This window comes from Camelina sativa, chromosome 19 (genome assembly GCF_000633955.1).
Source record: "Camelina sativa cultivar DH55 chromosome 19, Cs, whole genome shotgun sequence".
In the NCBI taxonomy this organism is placed as follows: domain Eukaryota; kingdom Viridiplantae; phylum Streptophyta; class Magnoliopsida; order Brassicales; family Brassicaceae; genus Camelina; species Camelina sativa.
In genome coordinates this window covers 6,234,043-6,243,506 of record NC_025703.1, presented here as the reverse complement: position 1 = coordinate 6,243,506, position 9,464 = coordinate 6,234,043, and the positions used below count along the sequence as shown (strand labels likewise).

The 9,464-nt window shown below is 35.0% G+C and overlaps 3 protein-coding genes across 4 annotated transcripts in view; 1 reads left to right on the top strand and 2 right to left on the bottom strand.

Annotated features, from left to right (window-relative positions):
* LOC104767486 (MAP3K epsilon protein kinase 1-like) overlaps positions 1 to 846 on the top strand; it is a 6,588-nt gene extending 5,742 nt beyond the window's left edge. The window contains exons 20-22 of the mRNA XM_010491504.2: positions 6 to 41; positions 181 to 295; positions 394 to 846. Of these exons, the coding sequence (XP_010489806.1) occupies positions 6 to 41; positions 181 to 295; positions 394 to 570 (328 nt within the window). The 3' untranslated portion in view covers positions 571 to 846. The remainder of the gene's footprint in view (positions 1 to 5; positions 42 to 180; positions 296 to 393) is intronic.
* Positions 2,900 to 3,421, bottom strand: LOC109130920 (arabinogalactan peptide 12). Its single transcript, XM_019241030.1, has one exon. It carries the CDS (start codon positions 3,315 to 3,317, stop codon positions 3,135 to 3,137), a length of 183 nt encoding a protein of 60 aa, XP_019096575.1. The 5' UTR covers positions 3,318 to 3,421; the 3' UTR covers positions 2,900 to 3,134.
* Positions 6,299 to 9,464, bottom strand: part of LOC104765137 — a 3,671-nt gene continuing 505 nt past the window's right edge. Inside the window, exons 1-7 of one of the 2 annotated variants that reach the window (XM_010488811.2) lie at positions 8,333 to 8,778; positions 8,114 to 8,200; positions 7,764 to 8,021; positions 7,490 to 7,654; positions 7,351 to 7,404; positions 7,124 to 7,270; positions 6,299 to 7,037 (exon numbers count right to left, since the gene is read on the bottom strand). In XM_010488811.2, coding sequence (XP_010487113.1) covers positions 6,660 to 7,037; positions 7,124 to 7,270; positions 7,351 to 7,404; positions 7,490 to 7,654; positions 7,764 to 8,021; positions 8,114 to 8,200; positions 8,333 to 8,509 — 1,266 coding nt within the window. In that variant the 5' untranslated portion in view covers positions 8,510 to 8,778 and the 3' untranslated portion in view covers positions 6,299 to 6,659. Of the gene's footprint in view, positions 7,038 to 7,123; positions 7,271 to 7,350; positions 7,405 to 7,489; positions 7,655 to 7,763; positions 8,022 to 8,113; positions 8,201 to 8,332; positions 8,779 to 9,464 lie in introns of those variants that run through there. The other variant, XM_010488812.2, reaches the window with a different exon arrangement.

The window sequence follows — 9,464 nt, the reverse complement described above, 5'->3', positions numbered from 1 at the left end:
CATTTTGTGCACATTTTGGAGCCATTCTTGAAGATAATCACGTATGTGTACCTCTCCCCTTTTCAACAGAGTTATCTATCTTTCCAAAATGTTCTGATACGAGAGAAATAAAGCAGCAGTTAGAAGCAAAGCGAAGTTGCCCCTTCTTTAGTCTAATCCTTCTCCTTCTTGAATTTATAGGAAATCATATCGCATCAATACGACATTAGCTGTAAATGGATTGACTCCGTTACTTATCTCAAGGCTAGACCACCAAGATGCAATTGCTCGACTCAACCTCCTAAAACTCATCAAGGTAATCATATCAATCATTGAATAGGCATATTTATCTAATAAGTGTAACGCTTGTTGTTGAAGTGCTTTGGTTTGGGTGATCGTTTGAAACACTAACAGGCTGTTTACGAGCATCATCCACGGCCAAAACAGCTGATCGTAGAGAACGACCTGCCTCAAAAACTGAAGAATCTGATAGAAGAACGACGTGATGGACAACGTTCAGGAGGCCAAGTTCTGGTAAAGCAAATGGCAACGTCTCTCCTCAAAGCACTTCACATTAACACCGTACTGTGAGTCCAAAATACCAAAACTTACATACCTTGGGGACTGTATAAAATTTACTCCCATTTTTCCAAGAAGAAAGTGTATATTTCTTCTTTGTCTCTTCCATTTTTACAAAAAAAAATTCACTAGAAACGGCTGGAAGTTAAAACTTACAAGATTTGTAATAGAAGTGTGGCCTCTTCTAGTGTGTTTTTTTTAGTCCATCGAGAGATGCCAACACTTGTGGTTTTGTAATATGTATTCCACCTAAAAGTTTTCTTTAGAGGACCATTTTTAACGTGATAATTTCAGTGCCGTTAGTGATATGAAGTTCTATGCCCGTAGTTGCATAGAGAGGGTTGTACACTTGTACTAGTTATTAGAATCTGTGATTATTACTGCCTCAAATCAAAGTAGTTGTTTGCAAGTTCATCTTTTTTTTATTGGGTAACATTGGTTTCAGAATTGTAAGTCCCATTCGTATTTTCCCAGTCCCATTCAGTTCAATCTCAAAATTCTTCAAAAGAAGCAGTATATATAGTGATCAAAGTAGCAAATATTTGTTTCAAAAAAGCAAATGTGATCATAAAACATTGGAGCATAACTCTATAGTTGTTAACACATAACAGAGAGATTACTCAAGCAGATAAGAACATTTTAATATACGCACAAATAAAATCCTCGAAACCATGCTTAGAGCGAATCTAAAAGGCTTCGAAGAAGAACTATGTGCGATATATAAAATTCAAAACCCAGATTGAAAAAAAAAAAAAAAAAAGAGATGGGCAAAAGGTGCTCAGATATATAATGAATGGTTGGGAAGTTAATCTCTTCAGTAAAAATCAGATTAACGAGATTTATACCCATCATCACTGCACCATTATATGCCTCAAATTGAACGAAAAAGAAAGAAGAAAGAAAACAATTTTCAAAGTTAAATCGAAGGAAGAAGAAAGAGTAGCTCCTAATTAGGGTTTTGTAGTGCGAACACCTTATTTATATAGGTCTCGCGCTAGGTTAACCACCTCGTTGACGCTTTTATGGGCCTTGGGCCTTTTTTGGCCCATTATTGTGTGACCAATGTTACGGGCCACTTTTCTCAGTAAGTTGCGTTACGTTGCTTCTACAATTCTAATCGGACAGGATTCATGTTTCTTCTATATATGTTTCAAACTTTCAATGTTTGTTCCATGAATCATGAATCTATTAAAGTTTAATCGAAATTTTTTTTTTTTATATATATATATATATATATATGTAACAGAGTTGCAACCGCAAAATTATACTTTTTGTTTTATCTAAAATGGAGTATATTAATTTTTGTTATGAGACCTATATAGGCTAGAGCTGGTCACAATATCTTATGTGTTAAGTTATATGTACAATACAGCCAATCAAAAGAAAAGTTGTACTCATCTTTAGCGTTGGCTTAAGATGATTGGTTTACCCACAAGATCTTGTGCGTCATCATCCATTTGTCTTTTGATTCGCAGGCCGTAAAGACATTTACGATGGAGAAAACAAATCTTTTTCTTGTTAATGAATGTATATAGAGAACTGTACTTTCTGGAAAGAACGAGGAATTTGATCAAATGAAAAAAATGTGGCGGCCACTTTACAAAAGCTTTTTTGGGACTTCATCAAAGACAGGCAAAAAAAAAACAAAGCATGCATGAACTAATAAAAAGCTAAGGTTATGGTCCCATTTTTGCTGCTGACCACTTTGCTTCTATGCATCTCACATGGCTTAACATGTTCTTGTCTGATACCATCCCATACCCTCAAAGAAAAAAAACTTTGTTTATTATTACTTAATTAATTAATGGGTGGTTTATGTTTAGGTTGGTCTGAAACTTAGCCACTGCTGCAGTAAACTGTAAAGTTTACCTGATAGTGATAGGCGCCTATTAGTTAGTATTACTACGGCTATGTTCATCTAAACTTAGCCTTAACTATGTAAAACGGCCGGAATGCTTAACATATATATTCGATTCTTACACTTTTGAGTATAAATGTATGTTTGATGCAATTAACGTTGCCACATATTTGTCTCATTCTTGCCTCACTTTGGAGCTTTATTGTTGTGCCCACATTTTTTATATTGGTTTGTAATTTGTGGGAAAGGTAGTTCCTCTAGCTAGAAATTGTTTCATGGTCTTCATCATATTGATGATAGTTACCACACATACACCACAACCTTCCAAAATTTCACAGCTCATCGAAACATTTTGATCATACCACTCGCAGGTATCTTTGTGATCATACCACTCGCAGATAACATTTTGAGGTTTAAACAACTTTGTGTGGTCTTATATCTTTCATTCTGTATGTGAAGTATATGTTACCTCTACAAATTAAAGAATCCATAAACCGATATCGTATTAATTATGAAACATATGCACGCACAAACACCCAAGCAATTACAATAATAAAACCCGAAGGCTAAATTAAAACTTATAAAATACTATATATGGTAGTCCAAATATTAGAAACAATAACATGAAGCTCATGGCGATCAAATAAACCGAAGTAAAATGGCAAAAACAAATTAAAGAACCCTATAATTCTATGGAATGTATAGAGAGACTTTTGGTTTAGAAGAGAAACCCAGAAGCCAAAGCAACAACAGATGCAAACAATGCTGGGACGAACATAGCAGCATCAGAAGTAGGACTTGGAGCCGGAGCCTCAGTCTGTGCTGCCGCCTTTCCTACTGCGGAGAAAGCCACAATAGCCACCATCAACACCACCATAAGGTTCATCTTCATTGACTCCATGACTCCTCTTTTTACACTTGAAAGATATTTAGAATTAGAATATATTATGAGAGGAGAGGGTTGTTTTGTTCTTCTCTTTGGTGCGAATGATGAGTTGTGAGTTGTTTTGAAAGGGTATTTATAAGCCAATTGTGAGAATGTTATTTCTAGAGACGTCTCTATAAAATATATTTTCATTCACTTAACTTTTTAGTAAAGGAAAAGGTATCCGAATTACAGCACAGAAATCAAACATTTTGTCTAACAATTATGTGTAGTTTAATGGATGTCTTATAAAGTAACTGCGAAATTAATGGACTTATTGGTGTGAACTGGAGGGAGATTACAGACACCGTCTAGACCAAAATTATAGTGTTTCTATTGTCTTCTGTACATCATTCAATACTTTTGTTCTATTTTTTTTTTGGTCAAAACAATACTTTTGTTCTATATAAAATAAAATGTATATATACTAGCTTCCGGTGATTTAACTATCTAACTATAGGATTTGAATAATTATTCGAAATTATTTATCGATATGTAAAAAATGTGAGTAGAAATTGCCAAATTGGATACTATTATTCTTGAATAAGAAAGAAACAAAACAGGTTGTCCCAAACAGTTTAAACAGCTGGCAGAGATTGGCTGTCTCTTAGCCCAAACTACATTGTTGTTTTTCTCAACTAATCTGTTTTTTTCTTTACAGCCTCACGACTCATTCATGACTAAAATGTCTTATTGTATGTTTTATTGTAGTAGCTATAGTAAACAAATTAACATCTTGATTCTAATTCATACGGTAGATTAGACCAAAATATTGCTTTGAATATACGTAAATTGCGCGTAGCCTTCGTGAGGGTTTTTTTTTATTATTTTATTTTAGTGTGTTTTTAGATTCTAGAAGATGTCTTTAATATTCTAGCTTCAAATTTGATCTTCCTATAATATGATTAAAAATTATGATACATATATGGTTAAAAAAAACAACAGGTAAACAATATAAAATGTAATGTACGTGTTCCAAATTACAATTATTGCTTGTATAACGTTTGTTTACATAATACATTGTATCAAGCTTTAGATTATGATATGTGTACTACGTATGATCTCCACGTATAATATTAGTTCTTTTGTGGAAAAGAATAGTTTAGTAAGAAATTGGTATACTTATGTTGACTAATGATTCGTGAATCTAAAGATTCATATGAACACTCAATATACCTAGATTGAGATGAAATTCAAGAACTTAATGATCTTTGGCTTTTGTATTTTTCCTTTGTGGGTTGTGTAATTTCTGATGGAGTTCTAAAGTCGATTGCGTAACACAAGGATCAATTAGCCGTTTTAGCCTTTAGAGTTTTGTTTTCGTTGAAACCAATGATACTGCTTTCCCCAACGTTCACAAGTTCATATCATACCAAACTATGAAAATGACCAACCACCCCCCTCTCCTAAGATCCTTTTTCACACCTGTTAATTTTTATTTGTATTGTTCTATTTTATATGTCGGCCATTTGTTTGTTTAAAAAATCATCAGTTCAGTGTTAGATATTGAAACGGCTTATATATTTGTTTTCATTAGTAGTGGAGAAACTAGCCGGAAAGCTTGAATACCCCCAAACATGCATTATTATAAGCATGGGGTTTCACTACAATGTGGCCCCAACCAATGAAACTAATTGTTGTTTTTTTTACCAAGTTCCAAAACAGAATGACTAGCTCTTTTATTATTTCATTATTGTGCTTAATATATTTACACTATATAAAATGTTCATGAAAAGCTGGATATAAACTGTATTTTAGTTTGAATAACCTCGAAATATACTGTTATCTTTGATTAAAATTTTTAAAAGATAATGTTTTCTTGGAGTCTCTTTCATTTTAGTTTTTTTAGTATATAGAAAACTTTAGCGACCTGTGCATGATGATGATTACAAACTTTAACAATGTTATCGTTCACTTTATTTTTACTTTGAAAATGGACCGTTGGTGGAATTCGAATTTAATTGTTTTTTTTTCGGATGACTTGAAAGAAAATAAAAAATCAGTCTATTTTTTTGTTGTTATGCGACTTTTAGGCTTTGTTCCTTTTACATTTTGAGAAGATTTATGTAGCAGATCAAACATTTTATTGAGCACCAAAGATTTATGTAGATAATGACAATTCCAGAATCATATTATACAGAATTCTGTTTATGTTATAGTTTGCTGTAAGATCAGTTTGGCTGAAATAACCCTACGAGAAGAATCTAATTTGCATTACTTTGAAAGTAAAAAATTGGTCAATGTGTTAAATTAACATGAAAAGAGTAATAAGATATAGTTATGGATTTTTCATTTTTGTTGTGGTTAAAACAAAAAAAAAGACATGTATATACTAATAAAAGCTTTTAGAGGCCAATTTTTGGAGAATAAATATAATATTGTGCTTTGACAAGCCCATGTATAAAATTAACTTAGCCCACATAAATTTGAGTCATGTTTGTATCAAAAAAATTGAGACTGTTAACGTTTCTTTGATGATTGTGTATACTGAAATCGGAAGATTGTGTGGTTGTAAGATTATGTAATCAAAAGCCTTTTATGGATTTTACCACCTTTGTGCACTTTATATGATCTATCAAACAAAGAAGTTCTTTAGCTAGGCAAAGCTACCATTATCATATAATTGAAACAAGTTCATTTCTAACTCCAATTGTTATTTCTTTCCTTGCTTTTTATTCATTTCAAAGCAATGTTTTGTGTCTGTATTCTCCATTCTTGTTGTTGGTAGTATAAGGTAGAGAGTGTAGTACGTAACGTAATGCTATGTGATGGAAGAGTGATTCAGTTACTTGTATGAATTTGAAGAAAGATCAAAGCTTTACAATATGGAGAATTAACTTCTTTGTTTTAACTAAGCTACAAACCTACAACTCAATTCTCCAGTGACATTTTTGTTTTTCAGTGTTAAGAGTTGAGACCAAGAGGATTGGACGCAAACACAAAGCATTAAGAGGAGATTCAATAATCAAAGTTTTCTGGTGATTGGTGAAGGAAGGAATGAGTGATCAAAGAAGAGACATACAAAGGAGAGACAATGTGAAATTATACTAAGGGCTGAAGTTTCTTTGAGCTTTTAAGAAACTTAAAGTCACACCTACTTTTCCCCCCATCTACTTACATGAAGAGTACTACAAACAAACACCTTATCATAACGTTAATAACCAGACACATACTCAAAACTTCCCATCACCTAGAGACCTTACACAGACTATCACTAGTTGGTTTTTTCGACTACAGCCTAATACTACTACACAAGGAGGGATTTCACAAGACTGAAAGAGAGATAAAGGTGAGTACAACACTACACACATGCCTAGGTTATGGGCAGTTCTTGTTCTTACCGGGTCCACCGTAGTAGAAGTAATGTCCCCAGTCATCGTTGCTTCCGGTTTGAACATCATAACAGTTAGATTTCTCGGTGAATGTCCCAAGTCCTTTAGGTGCTTTGAGATTGTTGGATCCATCAACCACTTGGATGTTTCGAAAGTAACTTGCTTTGCTGAAACCTTCTTCTGGGAAATGACCGCTTCCCATCTGTGTCCAAGTGTGGTGACCATCTGACTGCGTGTTCACAACTTCTCCTCCCCATTCGATCATTGATGCACTCTCTGTTAGGTAGGAGAAAAGAAACGATGGCCAATATCCCAAAACATACCCATTTCCAAATTGCATCCACCAGTGTCCCTCTTTTGGATCCTGTGACATGTTAAACATAATACATTCAGCCTCAAGGCTTTAATTTTTCTTTAGAGAACAAAAGATTGCAGTTATGACAAAAGTACCTTCCAGATTAGAATACTGATATCGTACTGGGAATTACGATATCCAGAGACTGGTGAGATGCTTGCTCCCATTGCTATGTCACTGTTGATTTGAATAAAACCTGAGCAGAGAAGATTGTAGCAACCAGTAGCTTGATAGGCATCACTCTGCAACAAGAAAGATTAAGCAACATAACTATATACAGACACCAAAAGTATTTAATTCAGAGGGAGTTTTGAAATCTTACAGTCCAATAAGTGAAGAGTCTTGTGTTATTGTCTCCATATAGATCCGGACTCACCTGTAGTAAGCAAAAGAAATCAAAATAAGCAACAAATTGCACAAGTCATCTTCACATCTCCAAATGATAATGACAATGTCTTTACCTGCCAACCAGCTTCAATGCTGTTAAGATCTTGTCCAAAGGAACCACCTAAAAGCCATATTTGAGACAAGCTGAATTCATTTGTGTTCTGTATCTTTGGCTCCCACACATTCAAAGTCGCCTTAGCTCCGTAATACCTATCTCCTTCCACATAAGCTATGGCGTGCTAATCTCATCCAAAATGTTCAAGAAACGAAAACTTGGTTACAAAAAAAATGCCTCAGACCAATCTAAAAAATGTCAAAAACAAATGAAGCATTTCTGATATCCTTTACCTGATGACCATTTTGGTTGATGAGGTCAGGTTCAGCAGATTTAGGAAGAGGAACAGTTCTGCGCTTCTTCTTGCCGTATCTTTTCACTGAACTTGCTCTCAACACATCATCTTCCTTTGTCCTCCTCATGGGAATGGTTCCTTCAGAACATTTACCATACCGGTGCCACAACTGAGGGATGTGAGTTTCTTTCCCCTTTGGTTTTGCAGATACCTTATTGTCATCAAAGAGCCCTTCAGGGTGGTAACTAGGCCTCATCTGAACAAACCAAGTAACCAAAAATCAGCAATGGAACAAAACATCTCAATAAAGTTATCCAAATCATTAGGGTTATTTTGAATCCACAGAACCTGAATCTTGTGATCTTTGAGGAAAGGGTGGTCAAAAGCTGGCTGCTTTGAGATAGGAACACAGTCAATTATATCTCCATCTGGGCTCTGTTTAACCACAAAGAAAGAAGAGCAAGTAACTATAAGAACTCTTCCCACATTCAGATTCCCATCATATTCTCATTAAACTCAAAAGCAGAGAAAACACAAACTAGTAACAAAAAGATAGAGATTTTAAACCTGGATGCTCTTAACAGCAGGTTTGTTCAGTCTATTCAAGTGCTTCTTCACCTCAAACTTCTGCTTCGAAGCGCCATACCTCGCTGCTGCGCAGGACAGCGAAAGCATCCCCAACAGCCATAAACACACAAAGAAACCTCGATTCAATTTCACCAGGTTTAAATGCAGAGCTCCCATTCTCGCAATAAACCCCCAAAAGAACTTCGCTTTCGGTGAGATTCACACACACAAAAAGCCTACTAAGCTATAAGAATAGCTCAAGAGCCAATGTAAAACAGAGAAAGAAGACAACTAAACCCTAACGAGAGAAGAAGTTCAAAGGAAACAGTAATAATGTAGTTCGTTCGTGGGGACAGACAAGCTTTGGGGAGGTGGTGGGTCTCAGAAAAATCCAACCATACATATCAAAATCCAAACTTTCTCAATTCTCTCTCTTCCCCTGCTTTGAATGAGAGAGAGATAGCTAGTGGAAAAGCTCTCTCCTTTTTTTTCACTTTCTCGCTCCAATCAGTTAATAACATGATTACAGATTTAGCACTTTAGTTTTCTTTGGTTAACAATTATATATAACGTACCGTTCAATTAGGTGGTTTATGTTTTGATAATGGCAGATTAGGTGCTTCTTCTTATCTAATCTTATACTAAGAGCATTATAGAATGTATTGAGTATTGTTTTTTCAAATTGGTCTACCTTTTGAGTATTGGTCTGTCTCTGTCACGTGGTGTTTCTGGTTTAAAGAGAACCTTGGGCTCTCTCCTCCACATTAATCTCCCAAATTGCCCTGTTTTGCCCCCCTTCTCGATGTATGCGAAAATGTTACAAATGGTGTTATGGTAGTTTCCTTTTCATACTAGCAAATGGAAACAAAAAAAAAACTGAGCCTTTAAAATATCTTTGACTAGCGTCGTTAACTCCATGTCATGGGCCACGCTTTGGATACTGTGACAGCTAGTAACTTACTAGTGATGGTCTAGTAGCACCGCACGTAATGTATCTGTGTAGGCAAAGGAAACTCACACGTGCGTGAAGGTTGCAGCATCATTCATCGTATGCAGTTTAGGTTATCGCCACTACTGAACAAGAACAACGCAATCACTAATATGAGGTATTATATCAAATTATGTATATGAT